Genomic DNA, 24,121 nt, shown 5'->3' on the forward strand with positions numbered 1-24,121 from the left:
CCAGCACGTTTGTACTCTGGGCGACCAGCCCATGCTGCTACTCATACAATCAATGCTACACTACTATTTTTAGTGCACTAGCTTGATGAGAGCTAGAACAAGTTTGTCACCTCACACTGAGAATCACGCCCCCAGCTCCATGTATAGACATAGCCAGTGAGTGCATATTACAGTGAAACCTTTAAAGTAATGCCTGATAGACAACACTCATAGCTATGCCAACCAACCCCATAGCCCTGTGGCATTGAGCAGTCAACGCTTTCCCACACAGAATGCCAATGCTATTTATCCATGAGCAGTCTATGCAGGAACGCCAAACTGTTCACACCAAGGGAAATAAGAATCTCTGTCAAATGAATCTATACCCTGTGAGCCCAATACTCATTTTATCAGCTGACATGTGAAACAAATTACTGTACGTCAGTACTGCTAATCATATGGGAGAACCCTGCTAAGTGAATGCCAGCAACAGAAGATTGTTTTTTATCAGTACAGTTACTGTACCCAGAGGCTATACACTTAAAATTGTTACCGTCTGCAGAACTGAGCTGAAATGTAATACTTTAAGGAGCAGCACTTATCTTCAGGTAAACTCTTAAAGCCAGAATCAACGCTGCAAAGCTTCACTTGGAGAAATGAGTACACACTTTCCTCTAACACAAACTGTGTCCAAAACACAGTAAAACCTACAACCAAGGTGGAAAGGGTTATATTAGGGTCCACAAAACAGAACAGCCCAATGAAGCCAACATTCAGTGAAGTTATCTGACATCAAAAGGCTAAACTGTCTTCCTTCTAATAGCCTTCCTATCACTTAATGAAATCTTGCAATATGTCACTTTACTTGCCTGGCACAGCAGTACTAACCTTTCCACGTTGTTAATTTACCACGTGACAACAGAATTTCAAAAACCTTCTTCAAATCTGGCACTATCCACCCCTCGAATGGAAAACTGACGAGCTGATATGCCAAAATGAACAGAACCTTGCACAACCTGCATTTTCTTTTGTGAAGAACTGGATGTTTGAACAGATTATTTTATTTTTTAAAAGAGACTTCCACAGTTGGGCAACTTTAGACAAAAAACAAATTTACTGGCCAATAATTCTATATTTTAATTGCTATTCTTGCAAATCTGTGTTTACACAGACTTCTCCATTTTACCGAACACGTTGCAACAATAAAACAATCCTGTTGTCAGAAAAATGATAGGTGCAAAGTCAGCATTATAGACCCAGTACTGCTGGCTTTCCCAACAGGTAACTCCCAGAGCAGATAAGACGTGTGCATGAAGACCACACCTTGGGTCCATGGCACCACCCCTAGAGCAGGTAGATGGGAGAAACATTAAACAAAATACAGGACTGATAAATGGAGATGAAAACTTACAAAAGTACCTCAATTTAGATGTATTAATAATTTAGTACTTCTATAGCATTACTCATCTTCAAAACATGTAATACCTAGTCCTTACAAAACAGCGTGCAGTATTATCCACATTTTACAGATGGTGCAACTGAGGCAGAGTGACTAACCCAGAGACACAGAGGGAGTTTATGTCACAGCAAGAATTTGAATTCTGGAGTGCCTGGCTACAGACCATGCCACAGTCTCAAAATTCAGAGTGGTAGCCGTGTTAGTTTGTATCAGCAAAAAGAAAGAGGAGTACTTGTGGCACCTCAGAGACTAACCACCACGAAAGCTTATGCCCTAATAAATTTGTTAGTCCCTAAGGTGGCACAAGTACTCCTCATTCTTTTTGGTCTCAAAATTGTTTCAGTATGGTCCATCTGAAACTTTCCCTCCACATTCTGAAAATCCACCTTCACAGCAGCTTCAACTCTAAAAACTAGCATCCAGAACTCAGTGGTGAAACAGGTACAGGTAAGTGCTTTTGCACAGCATGTAGTATACACAGATCTGCTCTATATTAGTACCTTGGTATAGAAGAGAAGGTACTTTTCTTCTCAAACCTTTCACACCCAAGACATTACAAAATTCTTTATATAGACCAACCCCACCTTAGCTGCTGGCAAAATAATTTTTACAGAGGTAATTGTGGCATAGAATTTTCACCACAAGGCTTCCACTTAAATCAGGCCAGTTTGTTGCACTCCTACATTTGTTATACCACATTCTTAAATGTTCCTCATAATTGCCCGGAAAAAAAACAGCCAGGCTCCATAAGAATCAAGCAAAGTGTGTGAATGGTCAGATGCAGATGTGTGTCTGGACAGTCTCTATGCAAAAGAACAAATTGACACAAATCTGACATCAGGAATTACAACATTCAGAAACCTGCAGGAGAACACTTCAACCTCCCTGGTCACTCAGTAACAGACTTAAAAATGGCAATTCTTCAACAAAAAAACTTCAAAAACAGACTCCAATGTGAAACTGCAAAACTGGAATTAGTTTGCAAACTGGACACCATCGAATTAGGCCTGAACAAAGACTGGGAGTGGATGGGTCATTACAAAATCTAATTTTACCAAACTAATTTCTCCCTACTGTTACTCACAGTCAACTTGTGTCTTCTTGTCAACTGTTTGAAATGGGCCACCCTCATTACCACTACAAAAGTGATTTCTCTTCCCTTAATATTCTACTGTTAATTGAATTCTCATTAAACTGCCCCCCCCCAACTTGGTAAGGCAACTCCCATCTTTTCATGTTCTCTGTGTGTGTGTGTGTGTATATATATATATATACACACACACACATATATATACACACACACACACACACACACACAAACTATTTTCCACTCCATGCATCTGATGAAGTGGGTTCTAGCCCATGAAAACTTATGCCAAAATAAATTTGTTAGTCTCTAAGGTGTCACAAGGACTCCTTGTTTTAGCTCAAAAAGTACCTGAAAGGGTAACAAACTCTATAAATTCATGCATAATCCCATTCAGAGTGCATATTCCTTAACAAAAAAGTGACATGAAAATTTTAAAATATTAGCATTGTAACAGTGGGCTAAGGAAAATGAAAGAAGGATCTCAGTTTTAAGTTTAGTGCATGAAAATCTTAACCATAGCATATCTATTTGGGAATGCTGCAAGCGTAAATTGTCTTCTAGCTTCTGTTCTTGATCAGAAAAAGGCAAAATGCCTGCTGGGTTCTCAGTATCAGCTCAAATAATTCCTGCAAGACAAATGTTTTAAGAGTGCTCAAATCACCTTTTGAGATTCCTACCAATTCTCTGAAGAACCAAAGCAGAATGCAGCTTACCCTGCAAAATTCTGTTTAAACCCTTCCTGGGTTTCTCTATTAGCAGTTGCTTCACCACAAACCATCACTCATTGCCTTAACACTCACTAGTCCAATAACTAAACCCTTGTTTTCCAAAGGGTAACAAAATTGTTGCAGATAGAAATGGATATCCCATGCGGGCATAGTATGGTGAGTGAGTTTGTTTAGAGGAAAAGGGAAGGTAGGTTAAAAGCTGAACATGAGTAGCACCAATTGCAATGCCACGGAAGATGAACACTGCAACTGACTGCTCTGTCTCTGGATGGCTATGTACACTGCAGTATCAGCTGCTGAAGACTGTGGCCAACAACCTTCAACACTAATTAAATGTTATGGTCTTACCCATGAAATCTTTTGGCTGTAGGGTTTCAAATTGCACCAATGTACCAGAATTTTAACTAAGTATTTAAAGTAGCAGTGTTTAGGTAAAAGCAAAATAAAAATGTTGTTCTTTATAATTTTACATTCAAATGTACAGCGCCCAAGGGCATTACTAGCTGCTTCTCTGCATTCTTATGTGGTAGAAGGAACACAGGCGCTCATTTGAAAAAAGCTCTTTCCCCTCCTGTGGTTGTTTTTAAAGTGGCCAAATGCAAGAGGCTTTTCCTTTTGGTGACCTAAACATGAAAATACAGGTTCACAAGGTTCTGAGCCGCACGTGTTTCTTGCTGAAACCTTAGCTTTCCATTGCTTATGCAGTTTTAAATATAAACACTAATTTCCCCTTTGCACTGCTTTTGACAGCTCTCTATTGTTGGTTTGATGTGACTGTCATCACGACCATCTGTTCTCTACTTCAGTAATATAGGAAAGAAAAGTGACAAGACTCCTGACATACAATTCAGTCAGCTTGGTTTAATCATTCACCCCAGCACAACCTGTTACCAACAATACAATTTATTCCAGAAAATGTTCACTCACCAAGTCTCTATCAGCAAGGAGGATGAATTAAAACCAAATATATGCACTAGATTATTTTTCCTACTGAAAATATTTCATGAGAGAGTGTCTGCACCATCAGCAATTTTTTAGTTTAAGCTTAAACTGGATATTTTAAAACATCACACACTTGCCGCTGAGTAATACAGATCTACTGTAATTACATACATATGCCACAGTACATCTTAATCCAGGTATGACTGATTAGTAAGGGCTTGTGCCCAATAAAAACAATATCACCAAATTTAAATTATTACATCTCTTTAGACTTTTGTAGCCATATTTACAAAGTATGGAAAGCAAAGAAGACAAGAACTGAAATCTTACTGGATCTCAGCAACTTCTGGATTGGTTAAAAGTCATATAAAATTGGCTATGAGCAATGGAAAAAAAGATGCAGGGTCTACCTTTGCATGAAAAAATGATGGAACAAGCTTTTTTGGTCCTTTTCAATCTGTAAAATAAAGGTATGGCTGTTACTAACGGGACAAAAGTAAGGTAGTTTTGGCCCTGAATTTAGGTTTTGTGGAATAAACTGTAATAAAACCTAAACAAGAAATGCTTTCAGGAATTTATGATTTAAAAGAAAAAACAGTTTAGGTGAAATCACTGTAGAGGAAGGTTTAAATGCCAATATTGCTCTGACTATAAAGTTACTATAAACTAACTAATTTCTTTGCCTAAGTTGAACTAGAAGCAAAAGACAGCAAAAACAGAGAAAAATAAATTAGATCTTTAAAATTCATTTTTATAACCTACATTAAGTAATAAGCAAGTATTTTTAATTATGGATTAACTTGACAGTGCTCTTTTTCCCTAAAGACCTAAAAGTTCAAGCAAGGATCACTATGCCCACTTTACAATTTGAATAGATTAATTACTTGAACTTAAGTGAGCAATTCCAAATTAATATTTAAAATAAAGGTGCTGACACTGCTTAATCATACTAGAAAAACTGATACACTTACTGAATAAACCACAATTCCAGCAAATATGCCATCTATTAGTAAAAGTGGGAGTCTCAGATTAACGTTTCTGACTCTTGAAAACATCTTGCTTAATATAGAGAGACACCAGTATTCTCAGATGATCTAGAACTGTTTTATATATGTTAAAGACCAGTACTGCATTTACAGTAATAAACTGAACACAGAAAAGGGCACATCAGAATTCTAAATCAAGTCCAGCTACTGTTTTATGTCCTGATCATTTCATTCAGTTTCTCCTCAATCGTTAGTAAAGTTATGATTTCACAAAGAAAAAGACACCTAGAAACAATTCCCTCCTAAAAAAAAAACTGTTAAAAAGCAACATTCAGGACAAACACATGAAACTACAAGCTGCACGCAAATTACCAATAAATATAAGGAAACACCACAATAAAGGACAAACCTAATCTTTAAAAAAAAATCTTTTAACTGATATTAAGGCATTACAAAAATGAAAGTTGTGTGTGTATTTTTGCAGGCATGTGCAAGCACATTACAGTGAAATCAAGGCAGAACTTTGCCATTATTATTACTTTATGCAGCATTACAAGGTTACTGAGGTGCAGTGTTTATTAGTCTAGTCTACAACTCTTCCTGACTGGAGGAATGCTCACCAAAGTCAACAGGGGTTCCACAACATCTTTAAGGACAGTAAAAACAGGGCACCAACAATCATCCAAACACATTTACCACTTATATTATCAAAAGTCCCCATTAAGTCATTAGAAGTTCCATTAGCATGTAAACATTACTCTCTTAAAATACAGGTTGGGTGAAGTCTACTCAAAGTAGGACTTACTATCTCATTATAAGCCTCCAGAGAATTTTACTTCATCTCCAAAAATGAGGACATGTCCTTTGATCATCTATGATCCCATTTAAATATTAACTACACCACTGCCTGAAGTGTTCTGCGCTATTTCTCCCCCTTTCCTCCCCCAATGCATCCTCCTTTAAAATAGGAAGTGGTTAGTTACATTAAATAAAATCCAAACTACTTCAAGCCTAAAAGTTGAATTTGGTGATCGCTCCTCTATACCTTTCCCTCCTTCTGAATATACCCTTCCTCGGTTATTCTTGGTCCTGACTCAGAAACTGCTGCTTGAAGATATATAAAATGATACCAAACACTTGGCATTTTCAATAATTTTTCTCAAATTTTCAGCCATGTACAATTTGAACATAAAAATCTACAGCACCGTCTTCTGAAAAGGCACTTTCTGAGGACTGTCTTGCTTTAAAAAAAAATTAAAAATTGCTCCAAGTTTTAACAGAGGAACTTCTTTGCTTTAACAGGATACTACAATAATGACCCATGTTAGGTTTCAGAGTTAGTCTGTATCAGCAAAAAGAAAAGGAGTATTTGTGGCACCTTAGAGACTAAAATTTATTTGAGCATAAGCTTTCGTGAGCTACAGCTCACTTCATGCTGTAGCTCACGAAAGCTTATGCTCAAATAAATTTGTTAGTCTCTAAGGTGCCACAAGTCCTCCTTTTCTTTTTACCCATGTTAGAATGAGAGGATCTCAGACAGAATTCTAACACAGTCAGGGGCACATGGCTGGAAAGGTGATTGGTATGGAGTCTCTCCGCCAACTCCCTAGTTTCTGTAACGGTGATGCTTCGTTGGTTTGCTTCTTTGCAAACCTTCACCTACCCGCCACCCCCACTACTTCCCATAGGCTTCTCAGGCCACAAACTAATTTTAAACCTCAGTGTTCTAGTGATTGTATTCTTGAGACTCTGCTAGACAGGTAAAACATAGGGTCCTGTACATATCAGATTCACACCTCACAACTATTGTAAAGTTACAAAGATTTTCTACTAGCAGAAAACACTGAGGTTAGCACTCGCCTTAACCTAATTTTTTTCGTTTTTACAAAAATAATATATATCTGAGCGAATTGGCTAAGTGAAGTTTTTATAATTAAAAGATGTGCCAAAACACAAATGGTATCCCATACACAATGTCAAATTCAAGTACCATCTTTGGGTAGGAAGTAAGCCAGGAATATTTGTCCCTTTGACATCTACATGGATTTTCTATTTGATAAAATTAACTGGCCAGTGGCAGCTACATTTACTCCACAACGCTGCAGCTGACGGAGCATTTGTCTGGCATGAAAAGAAACTTCAAGACGACCATTTGGAAATGAAAAGTTATGGTTTCAATGTATATAATCAGTGCTTCTTTGATTTCTCTGTTATGAAAAGTGCTTTGAGAAAGGTTTTCCCATCAGTTCACAAAACTGAGAACACAAAGGCTGACAAGTTTCAAGGTACGAGTAAAATGTAAATCCAGAAAGGCCTCATACTTTTGAAATTGAAGCTTGGAAATTTCACACTATTGTGCATTTGAGCACTAGTAAAAAACCAACGTAAGCAGCTAAGATGTGTACAGAGGTGATTATTCACCTAATGTCCTGTGCCTAAACATTGATCCAACAAGTATCTGCACAAAAAGAAGAAATGGAAATAATTTAGGACCAATGGCATCTTGAAAGAATTTGACTGACAAGCTTCAGGAATCCATTTTAACTTAAAAGCTGTTACAAGGGCTAAACTACCATCTAAAAGCATCTCAAAAAGAATCCTAGGGAAATAACCTTTGCATAATTTCAACTAAATGGTTTAACATTTGACAGCCATCTAACAATCCTGAGTAAAATGGCCACAGTGGAAGTGCCCCACAAATCAAAGCTGCTTTGTTTGAGTGGAGTTGTCAGTCGTGCTGTTAGCAGATGTAGCAAGAGTTTAACAATTCAAACTACTAAGAATTCTTTCCAAAGTTGCATCCACTAATCACTAGATCACATATTTAAAGTAACCGCCATTACCAAAAACCCTTCTGTTAACCTTAGGAGAAGCACTGTCATTTCTAGGACGGTGGTTCCTACAAATTGGTACATGTACCAGTATTGTTATTTCAGGTGTGTGGGGCTAGCATCCTTGGTTGCCCACCCCAAATTTTGTGCTGGGTGTCCAAGTGTATGCCCCTGTTCTTTGGGAGGTTAGTGGCACTTGTTAGTACAAAGTAAAGTCTTAGTCTGGTAAACTGGTACAGTGTCTGAGAAGATTGGGAACCACTGTTTTAGACAGATGTATGCACAAATGAGGCCAATGTTTCCGCAAAATGGAACTGTCAGCCTTTGCCCACATCCCTGTTTGGGCTATATACAGAGTGCTCCTGGAAAGGTAAAGGGATCATGTGTGTTGCACTTGAGATTTCTCTAAAAAGCACATAAAACTCGAGAAAAACTTTTCTTTAAAGGAGAGCAGGTACAAAAATAAAAAATCCATATACTCCCATGAAAATATACTGGAAACTGCCACCACAGATGAGGTACCATTTATCCCCCCACCCCCTAAACTGCAAACATCAAAATATATATAAGTCTTTAGACAAAGGAAGAATATCTGGCTATTTAATCTCAATTAAAATGACAGCACCCTTTGTTACACTTGGTATTTCACACTGTTAATTTTCTTTTGAAAAACGAGATACCACATCTAACTCTAAGCCTTGGTTCCTGCTCATCTCCTCATTTCCTAGTGCAGTAATTGTCCGTCTCCATTTAAATAAATATAGCAGCTACAGTATCATAAACGTGTGGCCCTCACAACGCCAGTAACTTGATATTGTAATACAAATATACGTATCGGCACTTTATGTAGACATTTGCAAAACTAAGAATATAGAGATTAAAACTCCCAACTTCTCTTCACATGAAAACCAGTTACACTGGCCTGCTAGCAAACGTTTTAAAGTCATTTCCCCAATGGATTTTTACATATATTCAAATTTTTGGTGAAAGCAGCAAGCAAAGTAACGTAAAACTTTCAAATCATCGTCACTGAGTGTAGGCAGACTAGAAACTGTATAGTGTCTTTAAAAGAAGAGTTAAAGGCCATATTTTTTTAAAAAGGGCTTTTCATCAAAATGCCAGTTCACAAAAAGTCCTTGTAAAGCAGGTTTTTCTAAAAAAGCCCCTTCAATTTTAAAAAAATTAATCTTATATAAAAAGCCAAACCTGGGCCTTTTATAAATGGGTCTACAAGCTAGAGCTCTTCTAAGAGTTACTTCTGACAAGTTACAGAATAAAAGATAGAGAGATTTGTTTGGAAACCATCTTGCTCCAATCATTTCATTATATTGACATCCCTGCAGCAGTTTTATTCAAAGGAGCTGAAAGATAAGTGCATGAAGCAGCCAGAGAACACTGGGACACTTCAGTTAGGAATCTGCAGTCCCACTGATGAATGAATATAATCCCGCTATCAATGAAAGAGACTCCTAAGAGCTTGTTGGCTACACAGAGATCTTTTATAATAGTCCCCTTTTCTGCCAAGCCGCTAGGTACACTGCCCACCAGCATGACCATTTCCAGTGCAATTTTAAACTATGCAAAAAATTAGTTTCTTTGCATTATGTTTCTTGATATTGGGAGAAAAATATATATGTATATACACCAACTATTTAGTAAAGCGCTTTGAGACAGTGTTGTGAACAGCACTACATACATTTCAATACAATGTACAAATGCACAAAATACAGTACTTAGTTTTCTGGCAGAAATGGGAGAAATGCATGCCTGTTAAAGCAAAATGGGCTCAGATTTTAGGCTCAAAATACAGTAAATTGGCAAATATAGTGGATTACATAAGAAGGACAAGAGACAAATGAGATACTTAAACAAACCCATTGGTTTTCGTGTGAAGAGCAGGTGGAGTTTAGAAGGGCTGGGATAACAGCAATGCCCATAAAAACAATCTGCAGTATATATGCATATATACTATGAACCAGTGCAAATAAAACAGTCAAAAATGCAGTTCACGAGGTTACAAAGTGCAAAACTCCCCGATGCCCAGACGTACTGAATACATGCTCATCTCTATCATCTTTAAAATACTTGTTTTAACTTTAAAGTGGAATGAACAAAAGTCCCATTAATGTTTTGTTTCACATTTCAGTGATTTAACTTGTTAAAATTATCCCAGCCCTCTTAATTTATTTGTAAAGTGAAATGAAGCCACCAACACCTTAATTTTAAAAGGAAAGCCACTAAATATGAAATAAGCAAAAATTGCTTAAGAACTTCATTAACTTCTTAAGACATTTTTTATGATTAATGTCAGCTACATTAAAGCATCTGAAAACCTGGATCTTCAATGAAAAGTCTTCACTTGAGTTCAAATAACTGCAGTCTCTTAAACCCAAAAATGTACACAATTCCTTTGTTAAATCAAAATACTGCATTGATTGCCAATATTAAAGCTTGCAGAATCCTAGAAGCAAAGGTTTTGCTGTTCTTAGCTGGTTTGATTTAGAAAAGGAACATGCATGACTCCTGAGGACTATAAAACTTTCCTTTTGAAATTAAGGCTTTTACTTTGTCCTTTTAAAATTGTGGAGGTGTCCATTCTCCCACAGTTAGTGGTACAAACGCCGCTTTAATACAGCTAAACGGACACATTTTTCCTTTAGAACGGCTTATTGCACTAAAAGATAGCAAAAACAAGTTGTCAGTTGTTTTTTTAAAATAAACATGGTTACATTTCTAAAAATAAAAATTGATGTTGCCCATATGTTCTGTAATAATTAAATTAAAGCATTATTATTATTCTAATAAATATAAAAGAAAAAGAAGCTAAACTTCAAAAACACACACATATGTATGAAATCACATTAAGGTGTAAGAGGCAGCAAGTAAACTAGCAAATAAAGACCTCAACTCTAAAGTTTTGTTTCTGGTGTTTACTGTGTGTAACCCATAAAACAAGGAACATCGGATCTTGCATGAAGCTCAAAATATATTTACGACTTGCCAGATAGAGCATTAGTTGAAACTTCTGGACAAGGTAAAACAGCAGCTTTAGTAAACTCACCAGGGAGCAAGAAGAGTTTGGATCACTACTGCTGCACAGACACCACTAGCTTTTTTTAAAGGGAGCTATTGGAGTTGAGGACTCCAAACTGTGAAGAAAGACACAAAGGCAGCAGTTGGCTAAATTACGTTCAGATTAATGGACCAATGTGTGTAAAACCCTTCCCCTAATTTTTCTAGTTAGTGCTGTACATTGAAATGTACTTGGATATGTTCCCATTCAAATGCTGATGGCAAAAATGAGAGAAAGCCTCCTCAATGCATTTGGGTAAAGACAAAAGGCTATTTCTTGCACACTTCCCCCCCTCAACAATCATTGTGATTGCTCTATAGGTCGTTTGTGTTTTTTTTTTAACTACATCATTAACTTTTTTTGCAAAGATAGTTGTGCTGCCAAGCAACTTGAGGTAAAGGCATAAAAGGGTTAGACTACAAGAAATAAAAAAAATAACTGATGACAACGGCACTTCCTACAGAAGACCGCCCCAAAAAAGCAGTTGGCTGGTTTCATATTGCATAATAGTGCTGTGTTCCTCGATGAAGTAAACAATCCTCCTCGTGTCAATTTAAGGATTAGCCCCTTGCCCCTGCACAGTGTCGGCTTCAGCATGATCGGAGGCGCACCCCATAAACTGACCCCACCGGAAACATACATTGTATGTGGCTTAATTTTTCAGTTCTTCCTTTCGGTGAGTATGCTCCGATTTTATTGATTTATTTAAGCGAAGTACATGGTGCGTAAGGTGTCTTGGTGAATCTGTACAGCCTTAGCAAGGGCCTGTGGGTCTCTCCCATTGCTTTGTCCTGAAACATGGCTTCCTTCAGCACTGCAAAACAAAGCGAGAAATATTAAAACTAGCAGAAACCCTTTCAATTTGAATGGCCATCATTATTTACCAGCACTGCATTATTTCAACACTCAGGAAGGGAACGTGACAATTTTTTAGAGCAGAGTACGGTGAGAACTCCTGGGGTCTACTCAGCTTTGTCAGCGACTTCATGGCTTCTGCAAGTCCCTTCACCTCTGTAGCTTGGCTAGCCCATCCATAAAATATGTATACTACTTCTTACCCTGCCTGGTGCTTTTGAGGCTTAATATTTATAAAGCACTTTGAAACCTTAAAATGAAAGGAATTCGACAAGGGGAAAGCATTATTACCACTCACCTCATTCATGGCAGTATTTCTGGTTTCAGGATTAGAATTTAATGCACATGAGTCTTTTGGCCCATCTCCAGGTAACAATGTTCATTAAACAAAAACTTTCTTTAAAATCTTAAACTTTAAATACTTTATATAACAGAAATTGAACACCACACTATACACTTAGGTATAGTGGTAGTAGTAAGGAAATGTGTTTGAAGGCCAGCCCCACAGGTGATAAATTAAGCTACTGCTCAGCGTGTATCATCAACAGCAGTGGTTCCCAAACTGTGGGTCACGACCCCAAGTGGGGTCACTCCACCGTGAGCAGATGGGGTTGTGGCAATCCTGAGCGTGCGGAGGATGCCATTTTGCAAAATGACATCTTTCACACATGACCTCACATGCATTGTACATGCGATGTCATGCTGCATGGAGGATGCTATTTTGCTCTACAAAAAAAGCCCCCCTTCTCCCCTACTGTCCATGCAGTGTGATCTTACACCATGTGTGTGCAAGGGCACACTGTGCAGAGAATGCCATTTTGTAAAGCAAAATGGCGTCCTCCATGCAGCATGACCTTGCACAAATGGTGTGTGAAAGGCCACGCTGCATGGAGGATGCCTTTTTTAATCAGCATCCTCCAGACTGTCTGGGATTACAGGAAGCAGTACCTGTGAAAATGAGGTCATGCAGCAAAAATGTTTGGGAACTGCTGATCTAGTCAGATAGTCTAAAGCCTGACACCATGGAAAGGGTTTTGGGCTGAGGGCTGAAAGAGGATATAAATATAAGCACTTGTGTTTTCACTTACCTGTCATGTTCTTTGTCCACAAGATGGTATCTTGCTCTGAATGCTACCAGGTGAGCATAATACGCTGGTGCAGGTATAGAAACAGATCGTGTGCAACGCACATATGTGTGGCAGAGCTGGTAAGTCAGCAGCTGAAGTTCATCTGCAGTAAAACAGTTATCATCCCACAAAACATGATAGTGTGAGGGACGGCTGGTACCCTATGGAGAAGGGAATATCAGTTCACTTGTCTGGCTCTCTCATATGTGTCAAGTCAGACTTTAAGGCCAGGAGAAATTATTATGATCATCCAGTCTAACCTCCTGCATAATACAAGCCAGAGAATTTCACCCAGCAATTCCTACATCTAGCCCATAACTTCTGGTTGAACAACAGTATCTCTTAAATACTTCAAGTGACAGAATGCACACCACATTAGGTAAATTGTTCCAATTGTTAGTTACTACCACTTAAAAATTTGCACCTTATTTCTAGTCTGAATTTGTCTAGCTTCAGCTCCGAGCCATTTGAGCTTATTATGTCACTGCTAAATTTATCAGCTTCCCCACCACTACCAGAAATCTCCTCCTCATGTAGGTACTTCTAAACCATGATTAACTCACCCTCCTACCCTTCCTTTGGGTAAACTAAATCCATCAGGCAGGGTCTGATGAAGTTCATCTTAGGATACTTAAGGAACTAGTAGAAGTAATCTCGGAAACCATTAACAATTATTTTTGAGAACTCATGGAAGATGCGTAAAATCCTGGAGGATGGGAGAAGGGCAAACATAGTACCTATCTTTGTTTAGAGCAATCAGTGATTCAAACAAAAAAACCTCAGAATATACTTGCTGCATGCCACCAAAATTCCCTGCAGTTTGGTCAAAGATTTCATAAAGAACAGAACTTAAAACTCTGAAGAGTTTAACTTCTTCCATTCTTCTGAACTCAGTATTTTGATGCAATTTGCCTCATTAAGTTGGATCCCCATTGCACTGCTAGCAACACCAAACTGCTAGATTCAATTTTATTATCCTATAGTTTACCATCAGTCTAGGCTTAAATCAACTAATTTTCAAGGCTGCTTTCAATCCTCAAATTGAATCAAGTTCTCAAACACAAACAGTGTTCATTTCATTACAACTAAATATGTTTAACATAGTGTTCTATTTTCCTAATGTATATGAGGAGGGTTCATTACTTCTCTTCAAATGAGCCAACCTCACATCAAAACAGATTATGAAAATAAAAGGTACCTAACAGCTCAGTTAAGTAAGTCATTGGTAGTGCTGGTCCCAGAGACAGGTTTCACAGCTCTCAAGGAAACAGAACGAGAAGATGTTTGTCTAACATACAGTTGTGTGTGTGTGTAGGTATATTTTCAAAAAAGGAAAAAAATACTTGCTGTAGCCAAATGTATTCATTTATAAAGGAAGGAATCTTACCTGTATTCCAGCATGACTACAGAGGTAAAAATCAAACTCATATGGGTGTGTAATATCTGTATCTACAGTTGTTCCAGCTGGAATGTTGCCACTTCTTCCAACCTACAGAGGTGTTTTGATGAAAGCAATATTAGCTAGTCAATTTTTCAGAAAATAAAGCAATAAAAAATTATGACGTTCTTATGTCATCCGATCGTAACTTTAAAACACAACAATCCATTCAGAGTATACAGCATTCAGTAAATGGAGCCCGCACCGTAACCCCTCCCTTTCGAATAAGCAAATGTAATGATCTGGGATGTTTGCTCTGGACAAAGCACTCCCCTCTTCTCTCTAAAGTTAAGCATGCTGCATCCACAGCACTTTCAGCTCCACCTGTCTTCAGAAGGGGGAAGTACTTAAAGATTTAACTATGTATATTTTGGTCTGTGTACCCATCCAGTCTGCATTAGATCACTCAGAAAACAAGTAAACTTGACTGAAATAAAGTCCTTTATGGTTTCACATTCTCTTGTATTTAACATCTTTTTAGAGCCTGTATCAAATAGTATTTCAAGATATTTAGCTTTCTTCTAAATGACACAAACACCTGGAATTCTACAAGAACTGCCCAGGGTCATCAGCTGAAGTTTTACAACTGAATTTAGAATAAAATAAAATAAGATCTTCAAAGACAAAATAAGTTGGGGATCATTTTTTGCACCTGTCAATCTTGAGCATCTCCTTTGAATGTGAGGAATACATGAAGTGGATTTTGTACAGTTTGTACATTTGTACAGTTAGCAAAAATACTAGCACAATCTTCTCTTCCTTAACCTTTTCACATAGGCAAGTACACTGGAATGGGCTAAGGATTACCCTTTCAGTTCTGTCCGCACAGAACAATCGCGTGTGATGTCGTTTCTGTACTACGATGTAGGTTATTCCTGGCTGGTAATCTTTCTCCAGACTGATGCAAGCCTCTCTAATTGCTAGCAGCTCATAATACAACACCTACAGGCCAGAAACAATAGATTAATTGACTCTTACATTGTACTCTGAACACTGTGTCTAGTAAATAGCACTCTGTAGTTAACACTTGTCTCATGTCTGTTATGCAATATTAGTAATTTGTAGGAAGTCTATACTCATCTATGGCTCTAAATGGTCAGCTTCTCAACAAGGAAACACATTTTTCATCCATTTGATAGAATATATCATTACTTTCCTCAGAATTCCAAGAATTCCAAGCAGTTTCCACCTAATGGGATTCCCTAGTTGGGATTTCACGCTTCCATAAGAAGCGTAGCCAATACATTGTGGTGCTACATCTTAACTCTGAGTGTGAAAAATGGAACTATAACATTGCTCAATTCAAATCTTACCACAGTAAAAAATTCAAGTGTAACGAACCTGTCGAAATTGTCCTTCAGAAACCCCATCCCTGTAGAAGATGATACGTGTGGGTTTGAATCGTGTTGACTTGTAGAACTGGATGAGAAGTTCTCTTACCATGGAGGCCAAATCTTGGATAATCTCCTGCCGAGGTCTTTGAACTCTCACTGTGGCACAATATCTGCTTGGATGAGCATCCATACTACCTACAACCTATATGTGTGCGGGGGGAGAGGGGGAGGAAATGAGAATGTGAAAGATCCATGTGGAATTGATACAAAGTATTTTACCAGGGAAAAGTGAAGAGGTTTTAAATTTAAAGGTTTGTTTTAAGAAGAGAATAGTCAGATCATTTAAGCAAATGGCACAGAATTTATTGTAAGATGTGTGTTTAGAAATCTTAAACCTTTTACAGGAACATGTTTGAAACTTGCCTTTTACCAGCCCTTCACAAAAAACCTATTTTATATCTGCCTTGGAATTATTATTCTTCTTTTGTTGGCAGTGCAATATTTCCTCTTCTACCCCCACTTTAGTAATTCAAGAAAAAACTCCTCCTGGTTCATTGCTTCTTCATTAGGAACTCTGAATAGTCCCCCTTCCATTCTGGGAAATATAGCAGATAACGTAGCAAAGAGCAGCATGGGTACCCAAGTGTCTAAAGATTTTGCCTTACAGCCCACTTGTCCTTCCCAGGCTGAAAAGCAGAAAATTATTGAAGAACTTCCTGCCAACACCAGTCTCATAAAATCATCTTTGTTTAAATATAAACAGCAGCATTTTGTTAGTTTAACTATTAGAGATGCATGTTTTTTTTCAGAATTTAGAGCACTTACAATTCAGTTATGTTCTCTCATAGAACTATTATTTAATAGCACCACTGACATAATGTCATCTTCAATAAGTATATTAGAACACTAAAAAGCATTAATCGGAAATTTTAAGCAGTACTTTTGTCTTCAAGAAGATATCTGATTTCTGTATGTGGAGAACTGGAATATACAAAGGAAAATGAAAGCCACATCAAAAGTCGATGAATTAATTTATGACGTTTCAGTCCTCTCATAAATGTAGCTGCATTTTCTATTCTCACCTTTTCATAACATATGAGAACTAAGACAATTTCATAGGACTTACAGCAGCAATGGAAGGCTTCTTTCCGTCCCCAGCAGGCGGATGAGTGACATCTGCTCCCAAGAAGATCACCGGTTGTTGGAACACAGAAGGTCTTTAAAAACAAAAAAAAGTGACAAGTCAACCTTGCACCAGCCATTCACCTACAATTAAACTTCTAAATCCTGATTTTTGTTTCTTAACTTGAGTATGGGTAGTAAAGGAGATGACATTTCTACCAGACATTCAGAAGACTATGTTTAGACAACACAATCAGTGTCAGGCACATTGTGGTGAACTTTTCCTAAACACTCTAATAGTCATTCCAAAATACATCCCTGTTTACTGCTAATACAATGCTATTACAGAAATTAGTTTAAAAACCACGATGCATGGTTAAAATTCAAAATAATTCTCTACAAAGACATATCATGATTGTTATCAATCATGTTGATTAGGGTAGTACCTAGAGGCCAATCAAGAATGGAGCTCCATTGTGCTAAGGCACTGTACAACGTACACTGTACAATGCCAGAAAACATAGCTAGAGTACACACTGTTCTGGGTGATGTGGTATGAGTAGCAAGGAGGCATGTTAACGCTTGCAATCCATTCTCATGGGACTAGAGAATGGACTATGTGCTTCATGTGTCACTTTGGCTATCGATACCTGGGCACAGAGCTTTCAGAAACAGTCTCCAGAGAGAACTTGCAAGAGGTTATTCTGGACCACCACATTACCTTCTGCATACTCCACTTTTTCCAAGAATAAATCTGTTCTAGTGACACTTGGAGCTAAGGTGGCCAAATGCTCAGTCTCCAGGGTGGATACTAAGGTCTCTGCTTGCAGTAGACTGTTTGTTCTAAGATAGTGGAAATGTTTACAGACTAGACTAGTAGTACAGTGACCCTGGCCAGTGAGCCATTATCAGGAGAAGCTTCTAATCAGTGAGATCTATTAGAACAAAGGTCTCATAAGCAAGGTAGAAGCAGCCTCGTCACTTGAAACATTTAAAATTGACTGGGACAAAGCATTTGAATACAGTATACCGAACCATCATACACTAGCAGGAGGAGGATCTAGAGGACTTATTATGCAGCAGCAGGAGGTGAAAGACCCATAGTACATCCTCTGCCATTGTTAACAGCACACAGGAGAGCAGGATTTGTCTGTTGGCTGAGCACTGTGATCTTCTCTGAAGAATGATGTGGTATCCTACACTTCTACCCAGACAGCCTCTCCAGATGGAATCTTAACTTAATACTTCCATTCAAAAACAATACCTCTAGAACACCAGGATCTCCTCTCATTCATTTCTCCTCAAGTACTGGGTAGTGACCCAACATCTCAAATGGGGATTTGATTTACAACCTTCCGATTCAGAGACTTAACAGCCATTTTGACACCTACTGGGGAGAGCTTCAATATGACCCAAGTCTCCACTTACCAGATCAGATAGGAAGAAGTGATGGAAACTCCTTCCTTAGAAGTTTTTAAGGTCAGGCGTGACAAAGCCCTGGCTGGGATGATTTAGTTGGGGATTGGTCCTGCTTTGAGCAGGGGGTTGGACTAGATGACCTCCTGAGGACTCTTCCAACCCGGATATTCTATGATTCTATGAATCCTGGAGGTCACTGCTGAACCAGGATGTGCTGTGAGATGCAATGTTGTAATGCCAAGAGCAGCATCTTTGGTTTCACAAACAACATACCATTTTGCACTTAACCCCCTTTCCAAAGGTTAATTTTGGATGTTAAATATCAAACTGAAAATAGACACAAGAATAAATCCCAGATTGGCCCCCATTAGAGATTCTTACCGTTGATGAGGTACAAGAATGTTGTTGATTCCTCCTAATTTAACATTAATCTTTAGGCACAGGTTTGAGAGAGTCTGAGGAGATGTTTTAATGACATTCTTGACTTGAACGCACTGCGTGGCCATCCCCAACAGCGTATCTCCCACACGTTTCACCTCCGCTGAGAAGCAAGCATTAATTTACATTTTTTTAAAATGTATTAAGATTTTTAAGCCTGTTTGAAATTCAGGCAGAGAACAGAATGCAGCCAAAGCCACTATTAGTCAAATTTACATTCTGCCCTGTCAACTTCCAATTCAAATGCATGCCATGACCTGTCTTCCAGTTCCTTACAGCTTACGATAAAGCATCTGGTTTCGGATGACTAAAGGACAGTCATCTAGAATTTAGCCTCTTACAAGCTGAGGAGCAAGTACACCAACTAGCACACTTGAGCAAAAACATATACCCCTCCCCTTATGTTATTCCCTTACCATACACAGGTGTTTTCCCTGGCAGGATGACAATGATGAGCTGGAGTCCGGAGTAGGTGTTTTTAAGGTGTCGGAACATTGGCTCCACGCTGTCCGCACCCTGTGCATATTTGCAAAAACATGGCTGGCCTTGGATCGGCATCCCTGCATCCTTCGAAATCTTGCGCAGCTGATCTGTAAAACCCCTAGTGAAACAGAACGCAGTTTACTGAATTTCAACAACAGCATCCACATCTAGCAGACAAAGTGGAAGGGGAGAGAAAAAAATGTGTGCTGCTCAAGGGAAACTAAGCAGAGTGCTGATGGGCTCTTATGGCAGCACTGTACTCTGATTAGAAGGATCAGTCTTAAAATACCATTATGAAAGGTTAGAGAGGGCAAACTTTATAGGGCTTTAGGACTGCATAAGGTATGCTTTAGGACAAACGCACTAAGTAGCATGCCCCATCGTAGCAACACCACAGAAGGAGAAACACTTAATGCACCATATCGAAGTACAGTTTCAGCTGCAAAGATGGTAGATTTTCCTAACTCCAACACAGAAGTAAAGAAGTAGTTTTGTGTTCCAAATCTAATGCCTACCCCAGCCTGAACACTAGGCTAGAATGGGCACTGGATAGGTAGCAGTGCCATCTTAGAATTTTCAGAGTAGCAGCCGTGTTAGTCTGTATTTGCAAAAAGAAAGGGAGGACTTGTGGCACCTTAGAGACTAACATATTTATTTGAGCATAAGCTTTCGTGAATGCATCCGATGAAGTGGGCTGTAGCTCACAAAAGCTTATGCGCAAATAAATTTGTTAGTCTAAGGTGCCACAAGTCCTCCTTTTCATCTTAGAATTTTGAAGCTGATGGGTTCACTGAAAGAATGGTACAATGCCTGAACTATGACATGCCTTACTTCAGTATTTCTTCTCTGCATTGTCTCTGCGTTGCAAAGCAAGCTATGGCCCACATTTTGATCTCAACACCAGTGTGAAACTGTTTCCCTCGCATATCCCATACGCCATGGCTTGGGGTTGCCACTGTTCGATTCTACGGAGATAGAAGAAATATGCTGATATTCAACTGATTGAAACAGTGAGAGAAAAAACCCACTATTTTCTATTTTAGGAAAACAGCCCTTGCAATCACAATCAAATTCTGAGCTGCTGCAATATTACAAGGGAACTGAGCTCTCCCAAAGTTTTCAGTTTTACATGGAGAGTCATCTGTGGTTTATTGTACAGCAAGATATAAAAAAAGGAAAAACAACAAAATTCTCACCCGTCCTCCATACTGCAACATTGGAGCTGGAAGCACGCGCCCTGTCACATGGGCCATCTCATCCCGAACTTTAAACTGAAACTCCTGAACAAATGGATCTGCATCATAGTTTGCACTTCTTACCTGGGGAAAGGAGAAGTTTCCACGTTACAAAAACTCTTCAATTTTTAATCTGCATCTACAAATAAAATCACCAATAACAGAGCTGCATAAGCGTTCTGGTAAGTGTCCTCCTTTTCACTAACAACAAAAACTAAGGATCATAAAAAACTGTCCAACCTCATTCATCCAGCCATTGATTAACCAAAACTCTCATTCAGACCACTTGCCCCATGACATGAGATCTTACTTGTTCCCTTCAGTTACCCAAACACCAATTTATTCAATTTTTGCTGCTGCAAATATTTTGGATAAAAAGTGTATTGTATTGAAAAGTATCTAGCATGCATGACAATGATGCTTCAAAAATTTTAGGTAAATCTCATTATCTTGCTAAAGTATAAAAGTATCAATTAATTATAAATTTCATCTCTATTCTGTATATTGCTTGCAGGTATAACATGAAATTTTACTACTATTTGAAAAAGGTACCTAAAATTCAGTTTTACTATTATATTACTAAGTCAGTGTGAAAATGGTCACTTGATGTTTAGTCACTCCACAACATGTGTACTCACGGCATTCATCAAAGCAAATTTTTTGCTGCCCTCAGTGGATAGCAAAGGACAAACTAAGTTATGAAAACCCAACTGTTTTCAGTTCCCTTTGAATATCAGCAGTCAAGAGAGTATCGTGAATTAGCCTTTTCAGCATCTTTCAGAAGAGCCTTATTCCTATCAAACACAAATTTTCAGTTGTCAGCTCAAAAACACCTTTTTCAAATAGAAGTTGTCCTTTAATTTTTTGTGATGTTAGTCAAATAAAACGAGATATTTCCAACAGTTCCAAGTCAGGAAAAGGTTAATGTTTTTTAGAAAGGCTGGTTCTGTCAGGCAGAAAGAGGGAAAAACACAGGACTGTCAAGTGGTGCTATTTAGCATATATTGAGGACGAATATTGCCCACTGGCTAGAGTGCTTGCCTGGGACATGGGAAACAGTTTCAACTTCCTGTTTGCCACAGGCTTCCTGTAGAACCTTAGGCAAATTACTTAGTCTCTGTACATTAGCTCCCTCCATCTGTAAAACAGGGATATAATACTACTTCTCTCCCTCACAGCAGTGTTCAGAGTATATCAAAAGGTTAAAGATTGCGAGATGTTCAGATAATATGGGAATGGGAGGGGGCAGATAAGCACCGGAGGTAGGTAGGCAATTTACATATATTAATTGTCAGAACATCCCTGTAAAGCAGTTAAGAACTCTGTTCATTTTTCAGATTGTTGATAACATCAAAAATTTAAGGTCTCATTCCAGCAAAACACCAGCATATGCTTAACTGTAAGCACCTGAAGTTCCATTGACTCCAATGGGAGATGTCAGCTGCTTAACATTAAGCACATGATTCAGTGCTTTGCTGAATCAGGTACAAAATAGCCAGTGTAAGGTCCATGATTAGAACACAGGAGTCCCTAACATTTCAGTCCTGGGCTCAGACCACACCTCTAATCCTCTAATTAGAGATGTCTAATTTAAAAACTTTTGTTAATAAAATCAAGGAGGGTTCCAAATGCTGGAAGGGAGGTACCAAACAAGTTTTGGTGGCCACGTGGTATGTGAAGATTATGGAACAGGGAGGTTGGCCTGAATGCTTGACCTACATATTCTATTTAATGGGAGGACTCAGAGGAGTCATGGGAGCAGGAGCCTTTAGGATATTTATCTGAGAATAAAGTAAGAGGTTTTAGTAGCAAAGGACAGAGACAGGGTAAGTGTATAGAGAAATGTAATTGTCTTCACAAGCACAAGGCAATTTAGTGAAGATGAACATGCTCATCCTCTGATACAGAAGTTATGAACTAACCAATCTGCTAATTTCCTCTTGTCTATCTGGGGCAGATCTTGCTGTTGCTTTGATCATGGTTGATGTCTGATTGTCTGTTAGCTTCTTGATACATCGCTGGCCTGCCACAATGTTACATACCTTAAAAAAAATAAAAAAAATTGGCAGATACAATTGCAGTCTTTACAGATGCAGCATTCCTATTACTACACAGGGAATTATGCAGTGACTACAGACGCTCCCCGGGTTATGCAAGATCCGACTTACGCAAATTCGCACTTACAGAAAAAGTTCCATAAGTCAGAAATAGGATTTTCGAGTTACGGAAATTTTTGCATAACGTACGGGTATACGTTTCCGACTTACGCAAAATTTTCAAGTTACGCAAGGCTTTCCGGAACAGAACAATTGCGTAAGTCTGGGGGGCGTCTGTACAGGCAAATCTTCTATATACATGTAGCTGATACTTAAATCTATTTTTCATAGTGACTTGATTGGTATCCATACTAATAAAAGGAAAAGTTTGTCTGTCTTAACGTTTACCTCCATCTATAGTAAAACAAAAGCAGTAACAATAAGAATGACAACACATATACAAATATGCTAAACTGCTTATATTGCATGAGAAATAAATTAACACTCTGCAAAAAGATGCTACTGGACTAACACCGATTTATCAGAACCATTACTTCTAGAGGCAGGTAGGTATGTTTCTGCTCCTGTCCCACTTGTAGACAAGGAAGATGAGGATATTTCAGCTGGAGGTTATACTTCTCTCTGAAGTACTGTGCTACTGTTCTCTCAACTGTCTGGCCGTTTTCTAACTGTAAAGGGAAGCTGGAAAGACAACACAAGAGTTTTAGTCAAAATAGCATTGAAAGTTTAACTACCAGCTACCAGAGTTCTCCAAAATGATTTTAATAAACTCTCAGTCCCTCCAAGTATTTGGTGTTAGGGCAAGCAAGCTGCTACACATTCTCCACTCTGACAAATGTCTTCTTACGTTTGATGACTGGCAGGTCTCCTTGTTACATTACAAACACGGTATTTCCGTCTCATTGTTCCACAGTGAGTCACTTCAACCTTCAGACCTGTATGAAAGCAACAAGAAAAACCAATGTCATGCAACATACACATGTTAAGCATTTGCATACGTTTCTTATAAGAGTACACGCATAATAGAGTCAAGAACTCTTGAGTGTCAAATAGATACAATGATCTTATGGCAGTGTTAGAAACTCATGTTCTGCATTTAATGCATTATTTGATTTCTGACTTTCATTTAAGAGGTAAAAAGAAAAGGAGTACTTGTGGCACCTTAGAGACAAATTTATTTGAACATAAGCTTTTGTGAGCTACAGCTCACTTCAAAAATATTTCTAATAGTGGAGAACCATGAGTTTCTTTTAAAAATAAATCCTAGCTACAATACATGCAATTCAAAGTAATTTATAATTTCAGTTGAAGCTATTATATTAATTTTAAGATAAGTGAGACTAGCCTCATGGAGACTGAAGTCTGGATTCAAAATATAGTTTTCTGTTCAGGTTCTCAAAGGACAGCAATGCCCTTTTTGCTCCTGGTGACCAATTCCAATGCACCCTAGGACTGAGGAACCATATCTGTACCAAGGGGATAAGTAAGATAGGAAAGTAATTTTTAAACTAGGTGATTTCCCCCA

At 38.3% G+C, this 24,121-nt stretch overlaps 1 protein-coding gene across 1 annotated transcript in view; it reads right to left on the reverse strand.

Moving 5' to 3' along the window:
- Window positions 1-24,121, reverse strand: part of AGO3 (argonaute RISC catalytic component 3) — a 73,776-nt gene that overhangs the window by 9,453 nt on the left and 40,202 nt on the right. The window contains exons 7-19 of the mRNA XM_075121365.1: window positions 23,444-23,531; window positions 23,130-23,277; window positions 22,462-22,581; window positions 20,501-20,623; window positions 20,136-20,269; window positions 19,238-19,422; window positions 18,765-18,924; window positions 16,969-17,059; window positions 15,850-16,044; window positions 15,316-15,450; window positions 14,458-14,559; window positions 13,032-13,231; window positions 11,077-11,902 (exon numbers count right to left, since the gene is read on the reverse strand). Coding sequence (XP_074977466.1) covers window positions 11,794-11,902; window positions 13,032-13,231; window positions 14,458-14,559; window positions 15,316-15,450; window positions 15,850-16,044; window positions 16,969-17,059; window positions 18,765-18,924; window positions 19,238-19,422; window positions 20,136-20,269; window positions 20,501-20,623; window positions 22,462-22,581; window positions 23,130-23,277; window positions 23,444-23,531 — 1,790 coding nt within the window. The 3' untranslated portion in view covers window positions 11,077-11,793. The remainder of the gene's footprint in view (window positions 1-11,076; window positions 11,903-13,031; window positions 13,232-14,457; window positions 14,560-15,315; window positions 15,451-15,849; window positions 16,045-16,968; window positions 17,060-18,764; window positions 18,925-19,237; window positions 19,423-20,135; window positions 20,270-20,500; window positions 20,624-22,461; window positions 22,582-23,129; window positions 23,278-23,443; window positions 23,532-24,121) is intronic.

This window comes from Caretta caretta, chromosome 19 (genome assembly GCF_965140235.1).
Source record: "Caretta caretta isolate rCarCar2 chromosome 19, rCarCar1.hap1, whole genome shotgun sequence".
In the NCBI taxonomy this organism is placed as follows: Eukaryota; Metazoa; Chordata; order Testudines; family Cheloniidae; genus Caretta; species Caretta caretta.